The sequence below is a fragment of the Callionymus lyra genome, chromosome 15 (assembly GCF_982586985.1).
Source record: "Callionymus lyra chromosome 15, fCalLyr1.hap1.1, whole genome shotgun sequence".
Taxonomy (NCBI): Eukaryota; Metazoa; Chordata; class Actinopteri; order Syngnathiformes; family Callionymidae; genus Callionymus; species Callionymus lyra.
This window is the reverse complement of record NC_141832.1, coordinates 15,249,122-15,273,868: the sequence shown is the minus strand read 5'-3', so window position 1 is coordinate 15,273,868 and position 24,747 is coordinate 15,249,122. Positions and strand designations below refer to the sequence as shown.

The following is a 24,747-nucleotide window of genomic DNA, read 5'->3' as shown; positions in this document are numbered from 1 at the left end:
CACTTTTACTACCACTGGCTGTCCTATCAACATAATGTGAAACACTGTATTAAGATATATACATAAATCAAATATAAAAACGTGAAAACGTCCACATTTGCGTCAATCAAGTGCTGACAACTTGTTGAAGATCGTAGGGAAAGCGAAGTGTCATCAGCAAAGTGCATGATCTCAGGTAGGCTAGAACTTGACGCTAGCATAAAAAAGTACCTCGGCTTCGTATTATTTTTCTGATAATTACTAGCACAAAACCACCACCATCGCTAAAACAACCCTTCACATTTATCGTCATTTATTCCTTGGACAAACGGACACATTTTTTGATAAGTCATCACAATATATGAAAAAAAAAACTGTTGCACTTTTCAGATCCTCCCGCCGACAGGAGACACTGTACAGATCCAGCTCGGAGAGGGAATCAACACACAAGAAGATTTGGGTCATTTCAAAGTACATTCAGTTAGAACCACCTGGTCCTTTTTTTTTTTTTTTTTTTGTCTTTCTTTCTTTCGTTAAAAAAGAAGGGGGCGTCGGGAATGACGAAAAGTTGTTTCCGGGGGGAAAAAATTCACACGAGAGTGTGAATAGTGCAGTTTGATAATTCATAGCATCAACAGGAGACGTGTACATATGTGTTTAGAAACAACAAGGAGGGAACATGGTATTGTCGGCGAAACACTCGCTCGTCTGGAACATTCACCCGTAAAGAGACAAATGAGGAAAAAACACAGTAATCGAACAAATCACCAGCATAAACACAAACAATTATAAATTAATAATGTGCAAATCGACAAAGCAACAAGTAAGTAAACTTTTTTTTTTTCTTTCCTGTAAAAAAAAAAAAAATCTATTCAGAGGCGACTGTACCAAGTGTATCTGTCACTTTTTTTCTTTGTTCTATTGAGAGGTTTGTTCTGGGAGGCCCCTGGGGACGACGGTCTGTTGGGCGTAATAATGGAAAGCTCGTTGCTCTCGATGGCACTTATTGGCGTCCACCAACGATTCACCTTCAAGCTGTTCGGTCCACACGCTTCAGAGCCTAAATCTAACACAGCGGGGAAGAAAACCTGTCACGGAGGAGTCACGGAGGATTCATGATTTATGCACGTGTCGCTAAAAGGGTCGCGGCCATACGTTTATTTTTGTCCTTTAAATTGAGCCTCGATAGCTGAGCATGAGGCGCGTTCACGGCGAAAGATGCTTCACCACATATATTTGCTTTCTTATTATATAATTGACAAATTGTGACTTTTTTTTCGTCACTTTTTTTTCTAACCTTCACAACACGCGGCCCTTTAACACAAGGGGGTTCTCAAAGTTTTTTGCACCACGGACCGGTTCATGTTGGGCGTCGTTTTTTTTAGGGACAAGCCTACAGATAAAAACCTGACGAACATTAAGTGCCTGAAAAAAAAATCCATCTCAAAATATGGATGAATCAGCAGGAGACGATAAAAAAACGAAAAATTCTCTACAGCCTGGACCAGCACTGGGTGTCATCCTACTTGTGACACCATTCGTCAGGAAAAAGGGGTTCATACGACTAGCAAGACCTTTGGAATCGGATCAACATGACTTAGTAACACAAGGGTTGGTCCTAGTCTTGCCATTGTTTTTTGTTGAAACCCAATGGTCCCCCTACCTGGTCTCTGCTAGTACAGTTAGCTTAGCTAGAAAAAACTATTGTTATATGGCAAAGGTAGGAAAACATTTTAAGGGTACCACGGCATTAGCCAATAAAAATGGAATGAAATTCAGATGTTCGAGGATGTGGAGTCGTTGGTAAACCAGGATACCGAGGAGTATCGGTGCGGAATGCTCAAGATCTAAACTATTTTCTTTGTCCCGAACTTCTAATTCTACTGCATGGTGCAAATTTTCGGGGCACATTTTGGGGTCCTCATGGGGCATTGAGGGTTTTTTTTAAACCCAGATTTAAGAAAGGAAAGAGCGAGCGTGACCACAAACCTCACGTACAATAAATCCAATAATTCATTCACGATGTAATACACATGGTGACCACTCGAAACACCGAGTCTTCTAACTGGAGCGTAGCCTTCCACCCTCAGGGGGAAAACCCTTGAACATTAAAGCTTGGCCTAAAGACGCCTTATCAATATTATTATCTTTAAAAAAAAATGTCGGTTATAAAGAGCGCTCGATACTGCTTCTCGACTGTGAGTTTGTAAACCAGGAATGACCCGGTAAGAGCAGCTGCCATTTTCCCACGATCCCCCCCTGAACGACAGAACAACACTTCACTGGTCACTTCACTGTCAAACACCAAGTTTTTTTGTTTTTTTTTAAGTCGAGTACCAGAACATTTGATACACAGCATGGAGCTCATACAGAGTCTTTAATTCTGTCTTGTTTTTGTTTGTTTTTTTAAATGAGGTTTCGTGTTTCTTATTATTTTACATCCAACGGGCGGAGAGTTTCGATCACGACCCTCCGGGACGTTCGTCTCGGACGGAGCCTCCGTCGTTCCCCTCGACGCCGCTTCGTCATTTCCAGCTCGACGGAAGCCTCGAAGCTCCCTTGAAGCTCCTGTCGTTCACAGATTGCTGTTCACGCTGTCTCTCTTCGCCTCGTAGCGATACACCTTCTCCAGGCGTCGCCCGTCCACCATCAGGTCGCACATCAACCCGCCCTCCTGCGGCGCCTCGCCCGCCTTGTCGACGACCAGGCCGTTGTGGCATCCGGACACCAGCACGTGGCGCTCCTCCGGGCTGCCGACGGGGGCGGACGACTTGGTGATGTCGGGCAGGTGGGGCAGCCGCGAGACGTGGTTCAGGAGGCTGGCGGTCTTGGTGTTGGGGGTGTTGCTGTAGGTGTGGCGGTACTCCTCCTCGATGTTCCGACCCAGTTTCCAGCGCTTCCACTTCTTCAGGATCTCAGACTGGACCTGATGGATGGAGTTCAAAGGATTCAACTGAACAAAAAAACCCTCTTCAGCAGCATCTTACTTACTTCTTTGTTGACAAAGCAGTACAAGATCGCCACCAGGAGGCCCTGCGGAGAAGTTAAATGATGTTAACTTAAGAGCTCAAAGTGCATTGGTCAGCATTTCCTGTGAAAAAAACCCACTGACCCTGCTTTTTTTCCCATAACCATTAAATCGCAATTTATCGTATGTATCATCTTCCCATAATGATTTGTTACGCTGATGACTGTCAGCTAAACATTCTAGGTTTATTCCAGCATTAGGTTTTCTTGTGTTTCCTCTGGACACTCCACACAATCCAAAAAAAAGGTTAATTTATCATGTCAGGTGTGTGACCTCTGATAGGCTGGCCATCTTCTCAGGGTCTCCCCTGCAAGTCACCCAAACTAGCAGGGATGGACTCCAGCCCCTTGACACCCCATCAGAGGTTTAGCCTAGTAACAATTAGTTTGTTTTATAAAATCTAAAGAAATAAAATCCTTATATTTTGGGAGAATACTACAAACAAACCAAAAAAAACGTGTAAATATATAAATAAATGTGTCAATATAAATACAAGGAAATACATTTTTAATTTATGTATATGTGTTGAAAAAACGTGATACATGCATAATTAAATTTACAACTAAATAAAAATAAGAATGTTTAAATAAATACATGTCTACAGTATATCCACAACCAAAATGTAATTCATCCATCCATCCATCCATCCATCCATCCATCCATCCATCCATCCATCCATCCATCCATCCATCCATCCATCCAATTAAAATGTAATTTTAATGTTTTTATGGAGTTTTTTGGCCAAGTACAAGTACAAGTACAAATCGATGAACCCTGGTGATCACATAAACCTCCTAGTACACAATAAAATACGAAATTCAATGAATCAGATGATAAACTATTCTTTAAATATAAGAATTTCAGTGTAAAATTTCATTAATTTATGTATATGTGTTGAAAAAACGTGATACATGCATAATTAAATTTACAACTAAATAAAAATAAAAATGTTTCAATAAATACATGTCTACAGTATATCCACAACCAAAATGTAATCCGTCCATCCATCCATCCATCCATCCATCCATCCATCCATCCATCCATCCATCCATCCATCCATCCATCCATCCATCCATCCGTCCATCCGTCCGTCCGTCCGTCCATCCATCCATCCATCCATCAATCAACTGATCCATCCATCCATCCATCCATCCATCCATCCATCCATCCATCCATCCAGCCATCCATCCATCCATCCATCCATCCATCCATCCATCCATCCATCCATCCATCCAATTAAAAGGTAATTTTAATGTTTTTTATGGAGTTTTTTGGCCAACAAGTACAAATCGATGAACCCTGGTGATCACATAAACCTCCTAGTACACAATAAAATACGAAATTCGATGAATCAGATGATAAACTATTCTTTAAATATAAGAATTCCAGTGAAAAATTTCATTAGAATGAATGTTTACTTCCTCTGAAGTAAGACCCACTAAAGTGTGAATAAACAAGCGCGTCTCAGGATCACGTCGATGTAACAATGGTTGCCAACAAATGAGTGGATGTGCACCGCGGACACGTTAAGTGCAGCCCAAGTGTCTCGCGGGTCGGCGTCTTTGACCCGGAGCATCCGGCGCATGTGTCATCCTCATCATTACGACCAGATCTTTGTCCCCGGAGCAGGAAACAGACAAGTCGTTACGCCACGGAAGACGCCGGAGAGAAGATTCTTGCAGAAAAAAAATCAATCTAAAAAAACGAAGGTTTTATGAACTTCCTACCTGGAAGGAGGAGAAGAAGAGGTCGATGAACAGTTTGGTGAGACGCAGACCGATGGCTTTGGTGGTCTCGTCCGGGAAGAAGATGAAGACCACCTGGTGGATGCCCAGCAGGGGGATCAGCGTCAGGGTCGACTTGGCCAACCTGAGATAAGATAAAGAGACTTCTTTTTACCAGATGTTCTCTGTGCGACGGAACCGTCTTTCCTTCTGCTGACCTGAACTTGTAATCCGTGTATCTCATCTGGTGCGCCCGCAGCTTCGACACCAGGATCTTGATGATGTACATGAAGATAAGGAAGTTGATCTGTGGACCAACATCAAGGTCAGCTCGTACATCTTTGTGGCAGAATTCCTGCAGAGTTAATGCTGAGCACATGTCTGGACCCTCATGATAGGAAGAGACCAGGAGCTTGTCAGAGTAGTATTTAGTAAAGGCACAAATAAATAGTAATTTTCCTAAAACAAGCCCCCAAAAGACACAATAGATACTTTTGAAAGGGTTGCGATTAATCGCGATTAATTCAGTACAGTCGATATTATGGTCCAGGTGACCTGAAAACAAATGTGTTTGCGGTATCCACTGTGTTGCCTCTGGGTCAAGGTAAAAAAGAAGCATTTTATACCAAAAATCCAAGATATTATGGTCACAATTTTTATTTAACCCTTGTGTTATCTCAGGGTCAAGATGACCCGAAGGCCCGAAAACAAATGCATTTGCTGTATCCCTTGTAGTATCTCAGGGTCAAGATGACCCGAAGGCCCGAAAACAAATATGTGTGCTGTATCCCTTGTATTGTCTCTGGGTCAGGGTTACCCAAAAGCCTGAAAACAAATGTGTTTGCTGTATCCCTTGTGTTGTCTCTGGGTCAAGGTAAAAAATAAGCATTTCTTTTACAAAAAAAAATCCAAAATATTATGTTCAGATTTTTATTTAAACCTTGTGTTATCTCAGGGTCAAGATGACCCGAAGGCCCGAAAACAAATGTGTTTGCGGTATCCCTTGTGTTTCCTCTGGGTCAAGGTAAAAAAGAAGCATTTTTATACTAAAAAAATCCAAAATATTATGCTCAGATTTGTATTTAACCCTTGTTTTATCTCAGGGTCAAGATGACCCAAAGGCCTAAATACAAACGTGCTGGTAGGGTAGTTGTTCTTGACCCAGGGACAACACAAGGGATACCACAAACACATTTGTTTTTGGGCCTTTCGGTAACTTTGACCCTGAGATAACACAAGAATGAAAGATGATCTTGCATTTTAATTACAAAAAAACCCTATTGTGAGCTAAAACCATTATACATATCAGAATTCTATTATAATAAATACATATATTGACAAATCATTTCGGTCATTCAGTAACTTTTAAAGAGCTTAATAGAAAGTATTATTACTGCTAGTGCAGCATCATTACTACCGGTATTGGTATATTAATATCTATTTTCTCCAAGGGAATAATGTCAGAATAATATCTCAACAATAATCATTATTAAACGTATGAATAAAATACAATTCTAAAAGTACCAAGAACTTTATTTTTCTTTTGATTATCTGCACAGAAATGTGAATTTAAAGCTGATTTAAAATATCAGAGCAAGAAACAAGAAAAAATTGAGGTGAGTTTAAGGGATTTTAAGGACACGCAGAGGTCGGACATGTTTCCTGTCTCCTCGCAGACTGGTTGATATTAGAGAGTAAAGCACACGAGATGTTTCTTTGGGAAAGTAAAGGGAAAGAGCGGATCTGTGCGAGTGTTTAGAGCTGTTTCTTCTCCGCCGTGGGACGTGTAGCTCTGCAGGGAGAGCGAGGGAAATGGGAACCAGCCCTGCTGTCCCCGCTACAATGCAAACACAGGAATTCCTGTGAGATACAAGCCACTTAGCCGCAGATTAATGCATGGAAAATGTCCAGGCGGACGTGAGAGTAATGACAAATCACAATTATATAAAGGGTCGGAGTTAACCCCGGCGGAGCGAGTGCAGAATCCGGCTACAAACGTGGTGGGAGGTGAAGAAGAAACTTTTTTATCTCACACATGTTTCTCCTCTTACAGTGCATGAATAAGTGAAGGTCGGTGAATAATGCATTGGATCCAAATATACTGTTTACTGCAGTACATGTCATTAAAGAGAAGTCAACGTTGTGTAGCACTTAAGCTAGCGCCAGATGCTCACGGTAAACACAGAAGGAAGGAGAGAGACGTTACCACGACGGCCAGAAGGATCGGAGAACGTATGATCCACCAGTAGTTCATGTTGATGTTCTGGCCCCAACATCTGGAAGCATCGAAGAACCATCAGCGGCAGCAACACAGATACTTTCATGTTGACATGTTAAAAAGAAATATTAGAAACAAAACGCAATTAAAACTTAAGTATTAGTATTAGTGTATCATGCTCTAGAAATAGAAAGTATTATTCTCTCTCCTCAGTTCAATATTGTTTAATAACTGTTGACTATAGTTTGAATAAAGTTGAAGATTGTTTGACTACGGTTGAAAATTGTTTGATTTCAGTTAAAAATTATTTGATTTCAGTTGAAAATGTTTTATTTCAGTTGAAAATTGTTTGGTTACAGTTAAAAAATTGAATGATTTCATTTGAAAATTGTTGGATTGCAGTTAAAAATGTTTTATTTTAGTTGAAAACGGTTTGATTACAGTCGAATATTGATTGATTTTAGTTAAAATTGATTGATTTCAGTTAATAATTGTTGGATTGCAGTTGAATTTTTTTCGATTAAAGTTGAAAATGGTTTAATTTCAGTTAAAAATGATTTGATTTCAGTTGGAAATGTTTTACTTCAGTTGAAAATTATTCGATTTCAGTTTAATTTTTTTCATTTCAGTTGAAAACGGTTTGATTGCAGTCGAATATTGTTTGATTTCAGTTAAAGATTATTTGATTTCAGTTGAAAACGGTTTGATTACAGTCGAATATTGTTTCATTTCAGTTAAAATTGTTTCGATTAAAGTTGAAAATTGTTTGATTAAAGTAAATAGTTGATTGATTACAGTTAGATTGATAAAAGTTAATTCATTACAGTTGTAAATTGTTAGATTGTAGTTAAAAGAAAGGTTTACATTTAGATGGAAATTGTTTTATTAGAGTTGAAAAAATACATGAGGTATACAAAAGAGGGTCCCATTTTTATTAGTTAATTTTATTTTTAAAAAAAACGCCTTTTCCAAAGTTAAAGTTAAGGTTGTCTTATGTGTAACTGCTAAAAATCCTAATAATAACTCAAATGTATTATTAGTATGTATGTCCTCAAAAGATATATCAGTATAAGATCTCAACCATATTTTTATTAGAAGAAAAAAAATGTTACAAGCTGTAAAAGCGAAAAAAATACACAGTCTAAAAAAGTAAGAGTCTGCTGTTTTCAAAACTTGCATAATCAAGAGCATCATCGGTCGAGGAAAGTGCTGTTATTCAAGTCTTTTCACCACCAATTCCCGGGTAAAAGTCAAGGCTCAGGAGGTGCATAATAAAGTATAGAAGGTATTTAATATTAAATATGAAATATTCAAAACTACTAGAGGGCAAAAAGAGCAATCACAAGCTTTCTATATTTGGCTCCTGTCGACACGCAGACGTCTGGATGTTTCCCTCAGAGTGTAAAACGCTTTTACATAAGAGCTCAGAACTTACTCTTGATTCTCGTGAAGATACTTGACCACCACCCACGGCAGCAGGAATATCAACGGCGTTCCTGAGGGAAAACCTTTCGTTAATTCCCCTTTATTTGGGATTTTTAATCTAATTTTGCCGTTGAATAAACGATCTGCTCACCCCAGCCGATGCACAGGTAGATCTTGAAGTAGTTCCTCTCAGTGAACACGGTGATGACCAGAAGGTTGTGGAGGTAGATTCCTTCCACCAGCAGCCAGTAGCTGTTGGCCATGATGCTGTACTGCATCATCACCACGGCGATCCGGCAGCTGATCGTCATCTGCGGTGAAGAGCTGAACTATAAGATGATATTCATATACATTTATATATGTATTTTTTCAACCTCATTGTTGACCAGCAGGTCCACAGGAGGCATGGAAGCTCGGGGGAATCCCTGCTCCTGGTCTCTGCCCAAGTCCTGCGACGAGATGTTGGCCTCCAGCAGAGCGTCTTTGATGAGGATGGACAGCGCTCGCAGGATGAACGACGCAAACAGATTCATGTGGATGTTGTTTCTCATGCAGTGGAGCTTCCTGTGCATTAGAAACAAGAATTAGAATTCCCTGCGAGTGTGTGTTGACCGCCACTTGTGTTATTATTTCTGTGTTTTGCATTATTTATTTGCCGTCTTGGGTGTGTGTGTGTGTACCACAGTGTGTTTATTTGTTCTAGCACTATTTTTTTTTATGCTATTGTTCACTCTGTGTATTGAACTCCAGATGACCGTAACGTTTTTGTTTTGAAATTGACCTCTGTGGATGTGCATTGACAACCATGTGTAATTTGTTAAAGTATTTCAATTACCACTTTAAGTGGGTAAGTAAGTACTGTATGTGTCGACCATCCCATTTGTTCCAACTGTTGTATTTTGCCTTAGTATTTTACCTCTTTGAGTTAGTGTTGACCGCCATGTCTGTTTTACTTTTGTGTTTTGCATTAGTAGTTTACCTCTGTGAGTTTGTGTTGACCACCATGTCTGTTTTACTTTTGTGTTTTGCATTAGTAGTTTACCTCTGTGAGTTTGTGTTGACCACCATGTCTGTTTTACTTTTGTGTTTTGCATTAGTAGTTTACCTCAGTGAGTGTATATTTTCCACCATGTTGTGTATTTGTCTTAGTAGTTACCTCTGTAAACATGCGTGTTGACCACCACCTGTGTTTTACTTTTGTTTTTTGCCTCAGTAGTTAACCTCAGTGAGTGTATGTTGACCACCATTTGTGTTTTGTTGTAGCGTTTTTTTCTCTCCCCCCTATTGCCCTGTTAGTGTGTATTCACCAACACAAGTGTTACTTTTGTGTTAGTGTTGCTCTGTGAGGGTTTATTTTATTTCATGTGTAGGTATTGACCACCATGTGTTTTTTGTTGTAGCGGGGGCGGGCGGGGTTTTTTTTCTCCGCAATTGTCCTGTTAGTTTGTATTCACCAGTCGCACCAGTTTTACTTTTGTGTTAGACTTTCTCTGTGAGTGTTTATTTTATTTCATGAGTGGTTATTGACCACCATGTGTTTTTTGTTGTAGCGGGGGCGGGGGGGGGGGGTTCTTCGCTATTTTCCTGTTAGTGTGTATTCACTGCTCATACCAGTGTTACTTTTATGTTAGACTTTCTCTGTGAGTGTTTATTTTATTCATGAGTGGTTATTGACCACCATGTGTATTTGGGGTTTAAGGTTCTGGCATTTTTACTCACAGTTAGTTTTTTCCCTGAGTTAGATCATCGCTTTTATTCTCGACAAGAAATCTAGATTTATCTTTTACAACTCGACAATTCCCAGAATGGTGTAAAAAAAAAAAGCACCTGAAGAAGATGAGGATGCCCAGCGCCAGCACCAGAGCCACCAGTGACAGCGAGTAACCCACAGTGTACATGACCTGGATGTGACCGTAGAACTGCTGCAAATACGGGGGAAAAACAAACGTTAACACAACCGTCGCTCATATTCTCGTCCGGCGATGCTAACTTGCCTCGCCTCGAGAACGTCTCACCTGACTCGGGTCGTTGGAATCGCACTCGCTCGTGTTCTTGACCGGCGCCCACTGTCCATTTGCGGAACACTCCAGGTACACAAAGCCATGCTGGACTGCAAACACACAACAAACGCACAACAAACGCGATGATGACACGAAGCATGAGCGTCACGGCGTCGGCTCGTCTACCTTTGTGGTGCCACGGCAGGTACCACGGGCACGACACGCTGACGGTGGAGTTGGGCGGTCCGTCGGGCCAGCAGGCATACTTGTCAAAAGTTCTGTTGCACACGAGTCCTGCGGAGCGAGAGAAGAAGAGTGAGCTCTGAAGAAGTGCTATTTTGCTGCCCTTCGGAGGGTTCTATAGGTCATGTGTCTTTGAAGCGGCCATTTCGTTGTCACTGCCTTTCATCCCGCACCTGGAAAATGTCCACTACAGGTGAAGTTTTCCAACTTTCATCTTTCAAAAAAAAAAAAAGTAGTTGATGGTCGTCTCAGCGTCGCCCCCTACATACTATAAGAGCCATAGGTCGAAGCGTGTTTGTTCCCGTTTCTGCAAAACTATCATTTGTTAACAAATACCATAGGCCTAGGAGGTAAATAATGTCAGCCATTTTAATTTATATGGAACATAAAAATACTCAAATAAAAAAGAGATAATTTAAAGATTAAAAAAAAGATACTTTTTAAATAATGAAGTTTATATATGTCGCCAACAAATTAAAAAATATATATTTTTGTAGACAATTAAATGAATGTGACAATATCTGGTTTGGCTCATGGGGTAAAATCTGGCTACTTCTGATTTAATACTATTTGATTCAACACTTTTAACAACCTACTTTTTGTTGTTTGCGTTTTGTCAACAATTGATTTAAAGTTTCCGCAACTTTAATTAAAGTAGTTTGAATGGAAAAAAATAACAACAAAACTGTACAGAAAATTGTATAATAAATAAATATTGCAATTTTTGTGTAATTTAATGAATAGAGAAAATATTTTTCATGAATCACTTTATTTTAATTTAGCTATTTTTAAAAGAATATTTAGTTTTACAGAGAAATAATTGATACACAAATCGATTATCCCTTTCCCAAAATAGGTCCTTTTATTATTTTTAATTACTTTTTGGTTTATTATAGTTATCTTATGGTTTATTTGTCAATAAAGTGTGTGTCGGATGATTTATTTTTATTTATTTAAAATAAACATGAACGTATTCACAGCATTTGCTATTTTTTGTGTTGCAATTAAACTTCTAGCCACTAGATGGCAACAGTCATTACGTCTTCAGCAGCTAAAGGAACAATTAATTCCTGCCAGATCTTGGCGATCACTGAGGACGAGAGGATACAGTCGACTTCAGCTGCTTTTTAAAGTGGATTCTTTAACATATTTGGTTCTTTTAGTTCTATTCATTGAATCAAAAGAGAGTAAAGTAATCATAAGATTAGACAAAAATTCAGTGTCCCCTAATCCCAAAAATGTTACAAGATTATCATAATATAATGAACCCTTTTTTAACGCTCTGCCTTCCACCATAATATGATAAACTTCCATTAACTTTCTTATAAAATTTTGTCAAAAGTGATACACGGACAAAAAAGTGATGAAGCTTCGTGAATCAGTGTCATGTTGTTTAGAGGTCAGTAGGTGGCGCTATCAGTTTAAAAATTTCATTAGAACAGTTCTTCAAAACAAAGGAAAATAGTGCAGGGACCGCCATCTAGTGGACTCTGAAGATAATGACACTGCTTCATGAAGCTTCATCAAACCACCACTAGCTTTAAATGGTGTTAAAACCTTTAAATTGTGAATCTGTGTTGAGATCTGTGCAGTGGACTCACCAGTACTGGGTGGGTCGACGCTGTTGTTGCGTTCACACTCTTCCATATACAGCCTCCAACTCTCCTTGAGCTTGTCCAGGGGGTTGGTGGGAGAAACCTGCAAACACAAGGGGTTTCAAACAAAGTGCAACTGAGCGTCTTCGATGGGATGCAACCGAGCAGAATGTGGGCGTGGACGATTCAACCGGGCGTTCATTTGTTTCACTTGAACCCTCACACGGGTGGCTGTAAACAGTCCACGCTCGTGCCGTCGACGCCGTCCATCACGCCGGGGACGTAAGAGTCCTGACAACGATGATTGTCCCTCACAGTTTGTTTGGAACTTCCACACCACCGGCGCTCTCTGGCTTGTTTCAGCGGCGCGAGAAGATGCCGGTGACTGATGCGAGTTTGAAGTAGGTCTGCGTGAGGGTGTTGGAGAGACCGATGTTGACCCCCCCAAAGGGACCCACCTGGATGCTGCAGTCCAGAATGAGCAACGCCAGAAGAAGGAACAGCCGTGACATCCCTTAGTCCTGCTGTTGTCGCCGGGAGGGGGTACTGCAGGGCGAAGGAAGGACTTTCACCACATAAGGGGGGGGCTTATCTACGCTCGCCACACAACCTGCACGACACAGAAGACACACAATCCATCAAGAGACGCACACATGTAGCCGTTAAACAGGAGCACCATAACAGGAAAAGGCTGGAGACGATCCATCATAAAAAAACAATACAATACGATGGCAGGCAGAAGTAACCAAGGTGCTCCACTCGGCGTCCGGGACTCGGGAAGTGCGATGTCACTCACCTGGCAACTGAGGAACATCCGCGAGGCGTCGACGCTGGAGAACAGAACGAAATCTGAAACGTTTCTGCAAAAAACACCTTGACCATGGAAACATTTTTGGCTAAAACGTTTCAAATTCCATTCTGTTCTAGTCCGTGGTGTCTGGTTCCGATAAGACGACGACAAGCGGCTAAAAATGACCGACTTCCACCGTCAACCTTTTGAAGAGTCGACCCACTTAAGGTCCCGACTGCTATTACGTGAGATTCCATCTCAACTGGGGAGATGGGCGTCTCTGGCTAATGACCTCAGGAAACAGTTCACATTAGCTGGAGGACTGATGGACGGATCAGATGCACTGTGAGAGGATGACATCAGCTCAGGCCTGGCCAAGGATGACATCGAAAAACTTCAAAGAAATGATCGACAAATGCTCAAGGGGAATATTTAAAAGTCGTCAGCGTATATATATATTTAATCAGCGTCAGTCAACTTTATCGACATCTTTCGCATCAACAATACAGCTTTGTCTAATGGATCTTGTAAATGAAGAATGAACATTAAAGTACATTTATTTAATTTTATCCTTACGATACCATATATACTACATCGGGAAATTACTTTTCCTTAAAGCAGACGTTTGAGACAGTGGATAGAATCTACTTTAGGTTACATTTTTTCAGCCAGACATTATGAATCGATGACGATAATGAGAATTTTTAAGTTATTCAGAGTAGGGCCGGGTATGGACTCAAGTTATATTTTGTGGCACTGACCGAAATATTTCTGTCATACCGAGTATCATAACATGCTTTGTGTTTTAATGCAAATTATTGGTAGCCAATGAACCTTTATAATGTGTGGATTTTTCTGAAGAAAAACGAGTTACTGACAAAGACAGTGAGCGAAGTAAGAACCAGAATTTTAAATATTGATACCGAAAGAAACTGGAAGCCAGTGGAGAGTTTTAAGGATGAAATATGAGTTCTTCTACTAGAGCGGGTCAGAATTCTCGCTGCAGAGTTTTGTATCAACTGCAGGCGAGACAGATCCTTCTTGTTAAGACACGAAAATAAACTGTAACAATAGTAAGTAAGTAATATTTATTTATATAGCGCTTTTCGAGACCAGGGTCACAAAGCGCTTAAACAATCAAAACAATACTCAAAAAAGTACATACTTTAAAGATCAAGATAATACTGAGAACAACACAGGAGTTCCAGAAAATCAAGGAAAAGCCTGAACAAATAAAAACGTCTTAAGATGTTTCTTAAAGGAGTCAGTAGATCCATCAAGCGCAAAGAGAGAGGAAGATCGTTTTTTAAAGCTTAGGATCTACTTTATTTACGAAAAAAAAACATTGTTACTCGAAACATCAATTCTTTAGGAGTGATGAGATCCACGATGCGAGTCAAAGACCTGTTTATACAGAACATACACTGACTATATCTCCTTTTATAGCAGGGTTGCTGGCAGCAGCGCCCTCTTTGTGTTGAAAGACTGAAGTAAATCGGGTTTAATGCAAAGAAACGAGTACAGAAGAGTTGGCGGCACGAAGGACGACTTCTTCATCACTGCTTCAGTCTCACAGCTAGAAGGTCAAACCTGAATCCTCTCATGTGGAGTTTGAATGTTCTCCACGTGCTTTTGTTGCTTTTCCGGCAGTTCAACCGAGACGCAAACATGATTCCAACAACCCTCGGTTCTTTGTCGGTTTATTTACCTCTCGATTATTTCTTTTTACCTCAGAATAAACGGTGAACTTTTGACCTCGACCAGCCAGGTGGAGAAAACAGGATCATTCAGACGCCGCTGAATCATTAATGCCTTCCCACTCAACCACAACGACTCGTCTATTATGCATCGCTACAGAGTTTTTCATGTCTTTGTCCGTATTCTATAGGTACTTCTGAAGGTACTCTGTGAAACAGCAAGTCTGTATTAATCCCCCCTTTTCTCCCTGCTGAATTTTAAAAGGTGTTATTGAATCATCGCTTGATTTTTTTCTAATAAATAACCTTCTTACCAGAAAATAACAAATAAAAACTAATTGTAGGAAAAGATAATTATTCAATTAAGCGTGTTTCACATAAATACATTTATTATCCTGTGTTTTTGGTTAATAATAATGAAAAACCACTAATCCTACCTTTATAATGAGTGTTTTTTTTTTAATGTTGATTAAATAAACGTTGGCCTTTAACGGAGGAACATTTTTCCCGTTAAAGCCAAGGATCCCTGGCAGCCGGGAAGGTCCCGGTCTGTGCATTAGACCAGCCGGGACCACCGACCGAGGAGTCGTTAAAGACCCTTCATGATGGATACCAGGTACAGTTACGGCAACACAACAACACTGTTCTCAACGCTAGTTTCCACTCGGTTCTTACCCTGTGCAGCGAGTCCGACACGCTGGATTTTTTGACGTGTGTTCTGCTCACACACACATGGACGAGCACATGCTGCTAGTGACGTGAAGGGTTTCCCTTTTTTCCCACAAACCAACCCCCCCTCGTCCCACCAGCAGCCCTCTGTGCTCCTGAACGCCAGAAGAACACAATGATTAACCCGACCGTGTGGATTTGTGCAACAGCGATGATGAAAGAGAGAAGTAGAGCAAGTCCATGACCTAATTGTTACCTCGTGGCATTTGCTTTGCACAGAAGACACTCTGTTATTTATTCTTTTAATCAAGAGCTAGTTTGTGCTTTCTTAAACAGTTTTTCTTGCAGAGAATAGACTTTAAGTATTAATGCAGAGTTCAAGCATAATATGAGACAATGCATGAAAAATACATCCCACCATTTTTACAAGTTAAGTTGGTCAGCTTAGATTACATTACGGATCAGAAGATCACGGTTCAAAGACTTGTTCCACCAGTCCATGTGTTATTTTATTCTATTTTTACTCATTTAATTTTTTCTTTAATTTTATCTCTATGTATTTTTAATTTTATTTGTGTAATGTCTCTCTTTCATTTTATTTTAAAATATTTGTGTTACATGCTACTTGTTATGTCTGTTTTAATTTTAATTGTTGTTGTTTTTTACGTGCTGCCTGTAATGTCTCTTTTTTATATTTATTTTATTTTATTTCTCAACATATTTGTATATGCCACTTGTAAGGTCTCTTTTTTATGTTATTTTATTTTATTTCTCAACACATTTGTATATGCCACTTGTAAGGTCTCTTTTTTTATGTTATTTTATTTTATTTCTCAATATATTTGTATATGCCACTTGTAAGGTCTCTTTTTATTTTTATTTTATTTTATTTCTCAATATATTTGTATATGCCACTTGTAAGGTCTCTTTTTATTTTTATTTTATTTTATTTCTTAATATATTTGTATATGCCACTTGTAATGTCTCTTTTTATTTTCATTTCATGCTACTTGTTATGTCTCTTTTTATTTTATTTCTTAATATTTTTTTGAATGCTCCTTGTTGTGACTCTTTTATATATAATTGTATTTGTTATTTTTTGTATATGCCACTTGTTTTGTCTCTTTTTATATATTTTTTTTGGGGTGTTTTTTATATGCAACTTGTATTGTCACTTTTTAATTTAATTTAATTTGTTAATATATTTTCTATATGCTTCTTGTAATTCCTCTTATTTTATTTATTTAATTTATACAATTTTTAATAAATGTATACATATTTTTATTCTACACTGTCAACACCATCAAACAATTCCAGTGTTGTGTTAAGACTGGCAATAAGCATTTTCGGATTCTGTTTCTGAAAGTATGTAAATGTATTTTTCTTTAAAGTAAAGGGTCCAGCTTCAAAGGTTTACTATTATTGTCCTTTTGGTGCTCGCGATATTGCCTTGCTTTGAAGTTATAATTTCATTTTTGGATTAGCTATCAGCATATAGAGCTCTATTGTAGATAAATTGGCCGCCATATTTGGCCCGAGGCCTTCATTGAAACACGCTTTTTCTTAACGTAATGCAATATTTGTTTTTCTTTTTGAGTTTGACACAGTAGGCCGATCAAGAAAGAGTAAAAGAGTAAATTTTCCGACCTCTAACTGTGCCGATTTAAAGCTCCAGGGAACATCAAAGGCACTGGGAATAAGCGAAGCACATCTGCGCCTGGAAATTCCAGCTTGTTTGCCAAAGGTCTGAGCTACATTTCCTCAAGTGTGGCGAACTGGCCGAGCTCTGCAGAAAATCACTTTTTCTGGCACTGTTGGAGGAACGACACGCCAATCCTTTCATTCATTCTTTTTTCCTGGATTATCCGCTTGTGTTTTCACCAGGGCTGGACCCTCTGACAGCTACTGAGCCCAGACAGGTCACCGGTCCAGGTCACTGACAGACAACTCACACTACACTAGCACTAACCACCCCCTACAACCCCCCCATGCTACCTTCGACACAAACTAGGGTCTAAATACTTAATTCTGAGGTGTTTTTAATATAAACAAACATTTATTTTATTCTGTATAGTTTGTACTCCTGTCACAAGTGTGTGACCACCATTATTTGTTTGTGTTCTAGCATTTTGTATTTTAACTAAATTGCACATACTAGTCAAGCTTTGCAGATTTTATCATCATTGTTTTGCCTAAATGGGTATTGAATACTTCATGTCTTTTGTGCTGTATCATTTTATATTTTATCTTTGTTTTACGCAAATGTATATTGACCCATGTGTGTTTAATTTAATTTTATCATTTTTTTATGATTGTTTTTCCTTAGTGTGTATTGACCACAATGTGTGCTTTGTGTTATATCCTTTTATAATTTTTCATTGCTTTAGGTTAGTGTGTATTGACCCCCATGTGTGCTTTGTGTTCTATCATTTAATATTTTATCCTTGGTTTACATTAGTGGGTATTGACCGCCATGTGTGTTTTGTGTTCTTTCTTTTTTTATCTTTGCTTTAGGTTAGTGGGTATTGACCCCCATGTGTGCTTTGTGTTATATCCTTTTATATTTTATCATTGCTTTAGGTTAGTGGGTATTGACCACCATGTGTGCTTTGTGTTCTATCCTTAAATATTTTATCTTTAGTTTACATAAGTGGGTATTGACCACCATGTGTGTTTTGTGTTCTATCATTTAATATTTTATCTGTGTTTTACATTAGTGGGTATTGACCACCATGTGTGTTTTGTGTTCTTTATTTTTTATTTGTTATACTTGCTTTAGGTTAGTGGGTATTGACCACCATGTGTGTTTTGGTTATACCTTTTTGTTTTTTATCATTGCTTTACATTAGTGTGTATTGACCACCATGTGTGCTTTGTGTTCTATTATTAAATATTTTATCTTTGGTTTACGTTAGTGGTTATTGACCACCATGTGTGTTTTGTGTCATTTATTTTTAATTTTTATCATTGCTTTACGTTAGTGTGTATTGACCACCATGTGTGTTTTGTGTTCTATCATTTAATATTTTATCTGTGTTTTACATTAGTGGGTATTGACCACCATGTGTGCTTTGTGTTCTATCATTAAATATTTTATCTTTGGTTTACGTTAGTGTGTATTAGCCGCAGTGAGTGTTTTGTATTGCATCATTTTAGATATTATCATTGTTTTTCCTTAAGTGTGTATTGACAACCGTGTGTGTTTTTCAATTTCAGGTTCTACTCTTTGGTTCTGTTTAAGTGTTTCTCCCGGTTTAGTGAGGTCCTGTGTTGGACCTTTAGTTCAATTATTTCTTACATTTTGCCAAAAAAATGAATAACTTTTAATCATGTCAGTTTTTAACTTTCAAAATAAAACATTTCGGCTGAACAAACTCACGCCACTGGCAACAGAACCTCCCCGGCAGAGGTGACGAGAAGCCATGATCGGACACACTTCCATATAACGACACGTCTCTGTCCGTCACACACCATGTGTTCGCTGCGAGGCCTGCGATGCAGAACGCCGGCGTTCACATCAGCCATTCTCAGAGCGCCAGACCGTGACTAATGCGAGGTGTGAGGCCAATTACGCTGGTGCTAAAGTGGCCGAAACCAAAAGCCTCAGGATCACGACCTACGTGATTTTCACGCGGAACTTTTTTATTTTCTTTTTTTTTCCCCGACAACCACCTCGTCAACCTCCATTAATATCTGTGGGCGTCATCATTGTTGATAGACACACAAACCCTGGACTGGACTTTTTTTTCAGGGTCACTCGCCCCTAAAAAATTGAAGGAAAAGATTGCGATTCGTACGAATAAAAGCCTGATTGATTACTACTGTCTGAATGCGACGTACAATCGTACGCATCCTTCGTTCGAGTGGCCGCCGCGCTCGTGCAACACAATGACCGCTAACAACCACTTTTGTTTCACCCGGAGCGCTCTTACCTTTCATTTTATTATTCTGTCAGAACAAATGTACAAAAAAAACAAAACAAACCCCCTCAGAAAAAAAAAGCACAATGAGTGTCCATAGAATGTCCTCCATGTGCATGACGGTCATTATTTCTTTTTTTGGAATGACGGTGACAGATGTCAAGCGAACCGATGACCACTTTCTCGTGAAAGCATCTGATTTCTTTCGCTGACTAAGCAGGATAAGTTGGCGTTCGCCCGCCAGGCAGCAGAGGAGACGGCGAGCGTATCGCGGGCGCTGGACGACGGCCCGATTATTGGGGTGAAGCCGAGTTCAGGGGGGAGACGGAGCGTCGTGACTGGCTCGAGAGAGAGAAACTAGAACATCGCTTAACTCCTCGCCTCGCTTTAACTGATCTTCATTAAGATAGGAAAGTGAATCAGCTAATAGATGCTCCCGCTAGCGCGGCGCTTTATCGCTCGCGGGAGGAAGACGTGAGCACAGGTGACTCGGGTCAGTTGCACGACACGCTCGCGGCCACAGGGTTGTCTTACTTGATACTTTTATATCTACTACTGCAATTATAAAGAGGTCACAAGCTTTTAAATTTGATATTTTAAAAGTTGTTTTCCCAAGATAAACCTCAAGCATCATTAAGCTTGACCAGCAGAACAGTAGACAAACAAGCCTTCAAACTAAAATAAAATCACCTTCTGACCTGTTGAGTATTGGCAAGAATCTGGAGATGCAATACGTATCGCAGGGTCACAATACAATATATTGCGAAAATGTAAGGTAAGGTAGAACTTTATTGATCCCTCAGGAGGTCTCCTTCGGGAAATTGTTTAAATTGTTTAAATAGTTTAAATTATTTTGTAGGAACAGGTTTATACAGTATTTGTTTTTTTTTTATCATGATTTTATTTTGAAACTGTCCTTTCTGTTTCCTGAGTTCCACGGCGGCCTGCAGGTGCAGCTCGTCACACAATCAGCTTAAAGCTTAAAGGCAACCTCTCCTTCAGCAACAGGCGCCAAATTATAATCGTCACTCCTTGGTATGTACGGTTTATTCTCCCGCTCTTTGTGGATTACATTTTTCCGCCTCATTTGTAGTGATTTTGGAACTATTGTGATTAAACATTTTGATTGAATACTTCGGTTTGGTCGCTTCCATCTGTACTAGGCCCTAGTCCGAACAATATTTGTAGTATTGTCAGAGTACCTTGAATGTACAGTACACATGACTCTTGACAAAGTCGTAACTGCTTTACTTTGTTTTAAAACCAAAATATGTTCAAACGTCAGCTTTAAAAGCTGCTGGAGTCGATTGTATCCTCTTGTCCTCAGTCATTGCCAGGATCTCATTTCATGGTGACTTTAGCTCGGGAGGATAAAAAACTGCATCTAACGAAAAATAGTTGCATGTTACTAGGAAATAAATGTAAATATATTGTATGTAGTACTTTATTGAAATATGAAACATGAAAGAATAATGCTAAAAATGTAATATGCTTTGAAAGCCAAAAAGAAATGCAGTGATAATGTTGACACTGTATCATTTAAAAAAAACTTATCCGGATATATTGGTTTATTAATATATTAATTTTCTAACTACAACACTTTCTCCAAGACTTTTTTTATCTCCTTCCCTCCCATTAAACTCATCACTGCAGCTGTGATTAAACGGCTAATTTGAGCAGCTATCGCGCACCGTTGGCTCTCAGTCTTTCTATGGGTTTAATCGCAGCAGTCGCTCAGTAGTTGTTGAGACGCCTGCGTAAAGAAATGTCGTTTTTCTTTTTGGGACCTGCTGTGTTTCGTTTTAATGGTCAGAAAGAAACTTCAAATCTCAAAATATTGTGTATTTTGTCACATTTATTCTTAAAGCATTATTGGCTGTTTCAATGTGCGGCCTTGGGCCATTTGCATCACCTAAGAGGATTCCGTGTGGCCCAAGGTCTCCATTATAAACTGATGTATTCAATGTTTTCTTTAGAAAAAAGTAACCTTTTAAATGTTGTGACGCTGGATCATATTGGTCAAATAAAACACAAAGTAAAGTAACAAACTGAATAAAGTCTTAGCGTATAACTTATCATTTATTAATGAACGCGTATTGACCACTGCGTCTGTTTTTGAGATTTGTCCTTTTATATTTTATCGTTGTTTTACGTTGGTGTGTATTGACTAATGTGTGTGTGTTCTATCATTTTATATTCATCTTAAGTGTATATTGACCACTGCATATGTTTTGTGTTCTTTCATTTTATATTTTATCATTCTTTATCTTTAGTGTGTATTGACCACTGCGTATGTTTTGTGTTCTTTCATTTTATATTTTATCATTCTTTATCTTTAGTGTGTATTGACCACTGCATATGTTTTGTGTTCTTTCATTTTATATTTTATCATTTATCTTTAGTGTGTATTGACCACTGTGTATGTTTTGTGTTCTTTCATTTTATATTTTATCATTTATCTTTAGTGTGTATTGACCACTGTGTATGTTTTGTGTTCTTTCATTTTATATTTTATCATTTATCTTTAGTGTATATTGACCACTGCGTATGTTTTGTGTTCTTTCATTTTATATTTTATCATTTTTAACTTTAGTGTGTATTGACCACTGCGTATGTTTTGCGTTCTATAATTTGATATCGTATCATTCTTTATCTTGAGTGTATATTGACCACTGCGTATGTTTTGAGTTCTTTCATTTTATATTTTATCATTCTTTATCTTTAGTGTATATTGACCACTGCGTATGTTTTGTTCTTTCATTCTATATTTTATCATTCTTTATCTTGACCACTGTGTTTTTTAAATTTCAGGTTCTACTCCTTGGTTCCGTTCCTGTTCTCCTCTTATGGTGAGTTCTTGTGTTGGATCTTTTGTTACAATTTGTTAGACAGGAAGTAGTATTTCCTGAGTTTATACTTAAAAAAAAGTAAATCAACATAATATATTTGAAACTACAAACTCGTGGCTAAATGCATACCTTTGCCAAGAAGCTCCTTTTCACCACTTAATAAAAGAAAAACAAATCTACAAAACAACTTAAATTATTTCTAGAATTGCTTTTATAAAATTATTGTAACGCACACAGCTGCACTGCTGAGTTCAATGAGAGGGATAGAGACGAAAGTTGTGGAATATCTACTCAATAAAGTCCATTTATTTTAGTTTGAAGGTTGTTGTTTTTTTAACTTCTGAATGAGATAACACTCGTCTTCACATCTGACCGTGGCGCATTTTTGCTTTTTTTTTTTTTCGACTCTCGTGTCCGATCCAAGCCTCGTCTGTCGCCCCGACACAGACATGTCTCTGCAGAAGAATCGCTGACGACCACGGTCCAGATCGCAGCCTAATTTGGTCACTCCGTCTGGCCTTTTCGCTCGTGCCGTCGCCTCCATCTCTTCCAGGCTGTGATGAAACGTGTCCAGATCCCCCGCAGCCTGCTGGCATTTCTCCGCTCCGCGGTGTTTGGAAAAATGTGTCAAACCTCATATTTTCTTAATCCCGCGCGTCACTTCAGGGCGACTCACTTTCGGGTGTTACATCAGGACGATGTTCTCGAGGGCAGAATCGGAGAACGTTTAACGGCTTCTTGTTACCAGGAAAAAAATGTCTCGAGACCGTCTTGGAAATGTAAAGAGACACTTGACCCACTTGATTGTGAATATGTTAGTCATGAGGAAGTCGAGGACTTGTTGAAGCCACTTTTTGTCAAGATTTCGGGGGTTTTTCTTTCAACAAATATTAGATTATCTCTCCTGTGGTTTTTAGCGTCTTCCCTGCCGCGACTGCGCCTCCTTTGTTGTGAATTATTAAATAAATATCCGCTTTTATTGCTTAAAACTGTGGCAACTCCTAAAGAGACCTCTCCTTTAGCAACAGGCGCCAGATTATATTTGCACTCCCTGTTATGTGCGTTTTATTCTCTCTCTTTGTAAAAGAAGTATTTTTGCTTTCTGCTATTTCACTTAAATCTCTTATAAGTGTCAATCATACAAGAGGGTCCAGACCTTAAACAAAAAGACGAGCCACTAAAAAAGAATGCATCCGAATTTTAAATTTGTATTAAATACAATTCTTACTTGTATTAGCGGAATACAAGTTGAATAAAGTTTAAGTTTAATAAGTTTAAATAAACTGTTAAAATGAGGTGGATAAATCGTATCCGTCTCTTAATGCATATTTATTGCTCAAGTTTTTTGTTTATTAAGACAAGTATAAATATAGGACAATTTCTGTATTTTTAAACATTGCCTTTGACCCTTTGAAGTATATTTAAGTTTTTTTTTTCAGGAAGTATGTATATAAATTCCAAAACAAAAAAAAACACAAAAGAAAAGCAGCGATATGTAAGATTTTGATATGTAAACATATTTTCTGAATTAATTTTAAACAAACCCAATTGGGTAGTAAAACACTTATTTTATCTTGTTTTTTAAACAAATTATACATCTATTTGTTTGTTACTGGTACACTCTCTGACACTTGGGGGAGCCAGACGCAATATTTACAGACTTACATATTGTCCCTTTTAAGATATGAGCATTGACAAGTTTGCAGAGTAAAATCTGTTAAATTAAAAAAAGTAATAATAATCATACATTTATTTAAAGGGCTTCAGGTTCAAAAATAATGAATTTAGAAGCTTATGAAATATGTTGTAATAAAAAAACTGTATTTTTGATTTATTGGAATTAGTAAATCAGACTCCGAGTAAAGTTTGAATTATTGAATTCAATGGAAACAAATTCAAAATTTCAGAATATAAATGATTAAATTAAATAATTAAGGAAAAATTCAACATTAAATGAAATATTGAATCAAAATCTAAAGAAATTGAAATGTTAAATTCAATATTCTGATAATTTTTGTGTATTTTATTTATTTTTTTCGTTAAAGAGTGAAGGTTTTAGATACAAATGAACAGTTCCAAGCCAAGATGCAGCGGATATGAGCCACAGGAAACCATTATATGTTATTTACTAAATTCCGACAAAGCTAAAAAATGTTTAAGAGCATCATAGCTGATCTCTCAACCCGAATTTAAAAATAAACCAGAGCTACAGTCTCTAAAAATACATCTTTTGGAGGAAATGCAGCTGCTCAGATTTTGGCCAACACTCTCAATGCAATCCCACAAACGGTTCAAGATCGGATCCCCCGGCTCTCTCGAAGCTCGACTGCCGGTGAAGAGGAAAAAAAAAAAGGCGTAAATCACCGGAGACTCGTGGGATTCTTTCGCGCGTGGTTATCGACGTTTTTTGCTTCCTGACGCGAACAGCTGCCGATAAAAGCGTTTTAAATGTACCTGCAGCCACGGCGGGGGAGTTCAGGTTTTCCATCACCCCTGCATTTTCATCTTAAAACTTATGACTGGGTTCAACCGGAAACAACTCGAGTCTTTGCTGACGATTTTTAGAAGTGGACTAAAAAAAGTCCTGAGAAACTTCCACAGGAGTGTCAA

General features: G+C 38.5%; 1 protein-coding gene across 1 annotated transcript in view; it reads right to left on the bottom strand.

Moving 5' to 3' along the window:
* Positions 1–275: 275 nt before the first annotated feature.
* Positions 276–24,747, bottom strand: part of gcgra (glucagon receptor a) — a 49,672-nt gene continuing 25,200 nt past the window's right edge. Inside the window, exons 2-14 of the mRNA XM_087810109.1 lie at positions 12,671–12,822; positions 12,219–12,315; positions 10,561–10,668; positions 10,390–10,484; positions 10,202–10,296; positions 8,749–8,938; positions 8,526–8,685; positions 8,385–8,445; positions 6,938–7,007; positions 4,950–5,038; positions 4,735–4,876; positions 2,971–3,012; positions 276–2,905 (exon numbers count right to left, since the gene is read on the bottom strand). Of these exons, the coding sequence (XP_087666235.1) occupies positions 2,555–2,905; positions 2,971–3,012; positions 4,735–4,876; positions 4,950–5,038; positions 6,938–7,007; positions 8,385–8,445; positions 8,526–8,685; positions 8,749–8,938; positions 10,202–10,296; positions 10,390–10,484; positions 10,561–10,668; positions 12,219–12,315; positions 12,671–12,724 (1,554 nt within the window). The 5' untranslated portion in view covers positions 12,725–12,822 and the 3' untranslated portion in view covers positions 276–2,554. The remainder of the gene's footprint in view (positions 2,906–2,970; positions 3,013–4,734; positions 4,877–4,949; positions 5,039–6,937; positions 7,008–8,384; positions 8,446–8,525; positions 8,686–8,748; positions 8,939–10,201; positions 10,297–10,389; positions 10,485–10,560; positions 10,669–12,218; positions 12,316–12,670; positions 12,823–24,747) is intronic.